Consider the following 6000-nt stretch of genomic DNA (forward strand, 5'->3'; position numbering starts at 1 on the left):
AAGTCACTGTCGTCAGGCATGGAACTCAAACTCCACCCCCTGGCCTTCCCTGGAGGTCAGGGCCAGGCTGAACGCTCCCCACACCAGCCTGGCCTCGGCCTCTCCGCGGCCGTCCTGAAGCTCTCCAAGGGCCGCAGCTGCCGGCCGACTCACACCGAAGCGGAGTCCTTCCGAGGGTTTGAGGAGCGCGAGTCACAAGAGGGACGGGGCCTGAGCGCTGTCGAGCACCCTGGGCCTGCCCTCTGTGCTCCCGCTTTTCCCTGACAACCCACTCTAAGTTCAGAGTCTCCACTCCCAGCTTCTGCAGATAGAGCAAGGTGACAAAGTCACAAGGGGACGCACCGACGGCTCAGCCTGCTGCCAAAAATCCTGCGAACCCCTGCAGGGCCGGCCCCCCAGAGTGGCCCGTGTGACCACGCCCCTGGGGCCGCACACACACCCAGCAGCTAACATCCTCCGCTCTCAAACCCACAAACGCCTGACCTGCGGCCACAAGTGTCTGCAAGCCGGGAGCGGCCCCAGGCAGGGCACACCCGGCAGGCCAAACACAGAGAAAGTGACTCTCAGGACAGGGGGCCGGGTCAGCTCTACACCCCTTCCCTGCCCCCGACACCCGAGGCGCTGGGGGAGGGGGAGATGGCAGCAGGATGTGAGGGGGGTGCTGAGAGCCGGTCTGGGCTGCCCCTCTGTCCTTCCAGAGCCAGAGGGTGGAGAAGAAGTCGTCCCCTGGCCGGCCTGGACTTGGCCACTTCAATTCGGCTTTACTGCAGTAAGACCACGGATGACAGGACCAGGTTCTAATCCCACCCCGGTGGGTGCCACAGGGCCTCCCCCACCTACAGCCTCACCTATAGCCCCACCTCGTGCCCTGGGGCAGCTACCTCCTCCCCCACAGCCCCCCGCCCACCTTCCCCACCCATTGTCTGCCCCACCTATGGTCCTCCCCTCAAGGGCCCTTGGCCCTTCCCACCTCTACGACCTCTCCCCAGACCCCTCCCACCTCCCCCACGGCCCTCCCCCCCCACTCTCCCTCGGCCTAGCCACAGTCTTACCCCCGACGGCCCTTCCCTCCACACTCCCCCTCGGCCTCCCCCACCTATGGCCCTCCCCCCACGGTTCTCCCCCCACACTCCCCCTCGGCCTCCCCCACCTATGGCCCTCCCCCCACAGTGCTCCCCCCCCCACTCCCCCTCGGCCTCCCCCACCTATGGCCCTCCCCCCACGGTTCTCCCCCCACACTCCCCCTCAGCCTCCCCCACCTATGGCCCTCCCCCCACAGTGCTCCCCCCCCCACTCCCCCTCGGCCTCCCCCACCTATGGCCCTCCCCCCACGGTCCTCCCCCCCCCCCCACACACACACACTCCCCCTCGGCCTCCCCCACCTATGGCCCTCCCCAGCCCACGGGCCTTTCCCCCACGGCCCTTCTCTCCCTCATGGCCCCCCCATCACCTCCCCCACGACACTCGCACGCTCTCTCGCCACCACGGCCCTCCCCCCACTCCCCCACGGCCCCTCCCACTCCGGGTCCTCCCCCGGAGCCTGATCGGCGGGTGCACTCACGTCGTCCATAAGCAGGAGCAGGATGTTGGGGGGCCGCCGGCCGTCCGCGGCCCCGAGCCCCGCGATGCTCAGCAGCAGCAGCACCAGCCGCCAGGTCGTCGCCGCGGCAACCGACGCCATAGCAACCGCGCCCGGCGCCAACGAGCCCCGGCCAGCGGCAGGAACCGACCGGCGCGCGGGCAGCTTTTCCGGCCGGGCGGCGGGGCGGGGCCAGGGAGAGCGCGTGACTGGCGGCCGGGTCACGTGACACGCCCGACCGGGCCTCCAAGATGGCGGTGTGCGTGGCGGTGATCGCCAAGGAGGTGCGTATGCGGGCGGGCCTGTCCCGCTCCTGCCCCGGGCGGGCGCCCGCCGAGAGGCTGCCTGCGGGGACGCGGCTGCGGGACCCCTGTCCGGGCCCCGCCCTCGCCCCCTCCCTGCCCAGAGGGCTCCGCGAGCACGGGCCTGGGGGGCTTCGCCGCGCCCCGGTGTGGTGGGGGCGGTGCGGGGACAGGTGCCGCCGAGACCCGCGTCCGCAGCGGCTGCAGTGTCAGCCCCGGGGCGGGCACGGCCCCGGACCCCCGCTTCCGTCCGCCCGTCAGTCCGCGGGCTCCGTTGACTCTCGCTCCCGAGCCTACCTGCCCATCCTGCACATCCTGCTGCGCGGGGCGCTCGCGCTCGGCCGCATCTTCGCCCGCCCGCCCGCCAGCAGCCTTCTCTCCACACTGCAGCCACGGTGCTGTTTTAAAGCTAACCCGACCGTGTCACGCCCCTGCCGGAAATCTCGCCAGTGGCGGCTTGTTGCCTTCGGAGAACGTCAGAATAATCTAGTCGCCTCATGCCCCTCTCCCCGAACCACTCCGACCCAACGGAATTACCTGCAGCTTTCTCACCTCTGGGCCTTTGCGCTTGGAACGCTCCTCCCTCTTTCCCATTGCCATCTTCGTACATTGGTCACCTTAGATCTCCTTTCCTCCAGAAGGCTGTTTCTGAATCCTCAGACGGCTGAACGGCCGTCCACGTGGTTTTATATTGTATTCTTCTGTGTTTCCAGAAGACCAGGCTTAGGAGGTGATCCTTAGGGAAGCTTTTCAAGGGCGGCCTTGTCTTAGCACATAGCGTGTTATTTGCTGGTGGGTTTGTTGACTGTTTCTCGCTAGATGTTAGTTAGTCCCGTTAGGGTAGAGAGAGCATTGTGTTTATTATATCTGTGCGGCACCAAGAGCAGGACAGAATCCGTGAATTGTGGCATGTGGGAGCCCGTGGAAGATCCGATTAACCCCTGGGGTTGGAATGGTAAGAATTGGTCGTGCAGAGGTGAAGGAAGGTTTGAGCTGAGCCTCGACAGCGTTTAGCGAGAGGGCACCTGAGTGCCTCTGCCCGGGTGGAGCGGTAGCAGTGAGGACGAATCGGGAAACAGCTAGTATTGTGGGCTGGGAGGACAGCACACTCCAGGACGGGGCCCCACACAGAAGGCCAGCGACTTCTCCAGGTGCCAGGGCTTGTAGTCGGGCTGTGCTCAAACCCAGTTCTTCTGCCCCTGCCCCCCGCTGATGATGCCCCATGCAGGCAACAGGGAAACCTCAGATTAGCCTGGGTTCCCCGAAGGCAGTGCCCACGGCAGCTCGGAGGGTTGCGCGATGGGTTTTAGAGAATGAGAGTATGTTCCTGTGACTCATTGGTTCTTGTCGTCCGTGTGCTCCGTGGCCGTGTCCTCGTGGTCTGTGCACACGGGGCGGACCCCCGTCACCTCAGTTGCCGACATCCTTTCTTGCAGAATTACCCTCTTTACATCCGCAGCGCCCCCACAGAGAATGAGCTGAAGTTCCACTACATGGTACACACGTCCCTGGACGTGGTGGATGAGAAGATCTCCGCGATGGGGAAGGCCTTGGTGGACCAGAGGGAGCTCTACCTGGGCCTGCTGTACCCCACAGAGGACTACAAGGTGTATCCTTCACACCTGGCGGGGGCTGGTCCCTTGGGCGGTCTCCCTACGGGGCTTCGCATCCAGAGATTCTGCCTCTGGCTTCCAGGTGTAACTGAAGAAAGCGAGAGCTCTCAACCAGCAGAGAATTAGGGCAGCTTGAGGCTAATTGGGACCTCACACCCTTTTTTACGTTAATGAGGAGGGTCACGTGGGAAGAGCTGGGCATAGATTCCCTGGAACTGAGTGGCAGTCTGCACCTCCCCTTTGTCCGGTTGGCAGGAGCAGCAGGAGCCCTCTTTCTTAGCGCCTGTGAGGACTGCCTCCCGTGCCGTCTCAGTGGGGCCAGTGCTCCTGAGCAAGGACAGCAATTCTAGACTTGTCACCAGGCCCAGCCCCACGAGTCACCGTAAAGTTTCGACCAGTCCCTGGGGACAAACGGCATGACATCCGTGGAGTTCAGAGGTCGTTCCACGAGCAGTGCTGTAGCTTGCCCTCGATGACATCTGCCCGGGAGCCACCGTCCCACCAGGGGAAGTGGCCCGTCGCGGTGAGGGTGCCTTAGGCAGGGTCTGCCTGGTTCTTGGGCTTCTGCACTGGCAGTTAGCGCTGCTGGGCCAGGAAGTGATGGAGAACGAAGTTGAGGTGCCCCAGGGCGTGGGCAGGGGGCCCCCCCGGAGCTCCGATCGGGAGAAGACTTAGCTGCCTGTCCTTCTCCTGTAAACACCAGAAGCTGCCCCAGGGAAGTGTGCGGTCCCCCCGGCATGGTCCGTGTGGTGCTTTCCCGGTGTCGTGGGGCAGGTCCGGTCCAGGGTCCTTCCTGATGCAAGGTTGTTCTATTTTGCCAAAGTGGCTTCGGAGCCGAGGGACGCGCACAGCTGGCCCTCTGCTCACACGCCGTCCACGGTGGTGCCGTTTTTCGTGCCGTCACAGAGTCTCTGTATTGAAAGAGTGTTCCCTGACCAGCCGTGCAGATACGGCTACGTGACCAACTCCAAGGTGAAGTTCGTCATGGTGGTGGACTCCTCCAACACGGCGCTGCGAGACAACGAGATCCGCAGTGTAAGTGCGCGGCGTCTCAGGACGTTCCTGGACTCGTGCGTTTTCTCCGTCTCGCTCTGTGTTCAAACGCCGAGAAGCCAGAATTGCGGCAGCCGCGGCGTGTGCGCGTGAACTAACACCCCTCTGATTGCTTCTCAGATGTTCCGGAAGCTGCACAATTCCTACACAGATGTGATGTGCAACCCTTTCTACAACCCTGGGGACCGCATTCAGTCCAGGTGAGCTGACTGCCGTGTGGACCGTGCCTTGCGAAAAGCTGCGATTCTGAACGTGCGGGAGGGAAGGTCGATTTCAGCCACGGGCCTCGTTCCTCTGAGGAGTGGTTCTGACGCAGCAGAACCTGGTTTTCCAGTAATCCCCACGTGGATTCCGACATGTGAGAAGAGGATGGGGGAGCAGGCCAGGGCACACACCCTGCCCTCTCGGTTTCCCGCGTATGCCCCGTAAGTCCTGGGGCACCTGCGCGGAACCCACACACAAAGACTTGGTCTTCGATGTCAAACTGGGCCGGTTAGGAGATTGGGTCGCAGGTATGAGCCACACAGGTCTCAGGTCGATGCAGATGGGACATTAGCACGTCACAAAGATGCTTTATAAAGAAGCATTCGATGCACACGTTCCAGATCCGCCCCTGGGAATTCCCTGCGTTCCTAGACACGGTTCCTGGGGGGCTCCTCGGAGCCGTCAGGCGAGAGGACCCTGCAGAGACCCAAGCCGGGCCCTTCCCGTGGTGCCTCCCCTCAGCCCCGACACTGTGTCTCCCGGGCTGTGCGGGACAGGGACCGCCGTTAGCCGTCCTTGCTGTACCGTGGCCCCGTGAACCCACACAGAGCCCCAGCCAGGGCAGGGCCGTGAGGCAGGAGGAGGTGGGAGACTTCGGTTCTCATCGCCTGGCCTCGAGGCCGCGTTCCCTGGACTTTGGAGGACTCCTCCGGTCCGGGGGTGCAGAGCCCGGTCCGCTTCTCCGAATCGGTCTATTCTTTGCAGGGCCTTTGACAGCATGGTGACGTCTATGATGATACAAGTGTGTTGAGCGAGAACTCAGCGGCCGTTGCTTGAAGACAAGCACTGTGTACATAAGCCATCGTCCACATGGATGTTTATTATCCCGTGCCTGTTCCTGAGCGTCCCTGCTGCTGGGGGCAAGGCCTCGGGCACGGTGCGTGGAGACTAAAGGTCTTCTGAGATCACGTTTGGTGTTTTCCTTGTGTCAGCAGAGGCTCGGACGGAAGAGCGTGTAGCGCGGCACTTTGGAGGCTGGCGCAGAGGTCAGGGACCGGAGCCGGGACGAGGGGCGGGGAGAGCAGGGGGTGAGGGAGCCCACGGACCTTGGGGCCCTGCGGGGGCTGCAGCTGTGGGGCAGCGGAGACGGGAGCGACTCATGGCCGGCCTCCGCTGGCTGACCGGGTGGGGTGGTCTGTGGGGGCAGGCCTCCTGTGCCCAGGGCCAGCTCTAGAGGGGCTCCCGGAGA

At 63.9% G+C, this 6000-nt stretch overlaps 2 protein-coding genes across 5 annotated transcripts in view; one reads left to right on the forward strand and one right to left on the reverse strand.

Moving 5' to 3' along the window:
• The window catches only part of GALNS (galactosamine (N-acetyl)-6-sulfatase), a 25326-nt gene extending 23538 nt beyond the window's left edge, over positions 1–1788 (reverse strand). The window contains exon 1 of the mRNA XM_053906757.1: positions 1562–1788. Within this exon, the coding sequence (XP_053762732.1) occupies positions 1562–1681 (120 nt within the window). The 5' untranslated portion in view covers positions 1682–1788. The remainder of the gene's footprint in view (positions 1–1561) is intronic.
• Positions 1749–5719, forward strand: TRAPPC2L (trafficking protein particle complex subunit 2L). 4 transcript variants are annotated; one of them, XR_008423608.1, is made up of 6 exons: positions 1749–1863; positions 3318–3490; positions 4442–4529; positions 4668–4747; positions 4882–4972; positions 5517–5719. XR_008423608.1 is itself a non-coding variant. In XM_019412939.2 (5 exons), the coding sequence occupies exons 1-5, from the start codon at positions 1831–1833 to the stop codon at positions 5560–5562; spliced, it is 420 nt and encodes a 139-aa protein (XP_019268484.1). In that variant the 5' UTR covers positions 1749–1830; the 3' UTR covers positions 5563–5719. The 4 variants fall into 4 exon arrangements, 3 of the variants coding, with proteins under 3 accessions (XP_019268484.1, XP_053762733.1, XP_053762734.1); XM_019412939.2 differs by lacking the exon at positions 4882–4972; XM_053906758.1 differs by lacking the exon at positions 4882–4972 and having other exon boundaries at positions 1765–1863; positions 3341–3490.
• The last annotated feature ends 281 nt before the right edge of the window (positions 5720–6000 follow it).

Source organism: Panthera pardus, unplaced genomic scaffold, assembly GCF_024362965.1.
Source record: "Panthera pardus isolate Hobbes unplaced genomic scaffold, ASM2436296v1 HiC_scaffold_19, whole genome shotgun sequence".
Lineage (NCBI taxonomy): Eukaryota > Metazoa > Chordata > Mammalia > Carnivora > Felidae > Panthera > Panthera pardus.

What these genes read in the sequence shown, in the direction of transcription:
- TRAPPC2L (XM_053906759.1), top strand. Translation starts at nt 3,403, where the DNA reads ATGAGAAGATCTCCGCGATGGGGAAGGCCTTGGTGGACCAGAGGGAGC. An exon ending in ACCCCACAGAGGACTACAAG is followed by an intron (nt 3,489 to 4,297) that starts GTGTATCCTTCA and finishes TCCTGATGCAAG; the next exon opens with GTTGTTCTATTTTGCCAAAG. An exon ending in GAGACAACGAGATCCGCAGT is followed by an intron (nt 4,530 to 4,667) that starts GTAAGTGCGCGG and finishes ATTGCTTCTCAG; the next exon opens with ATGTTCCGGAAGCTGCACAA.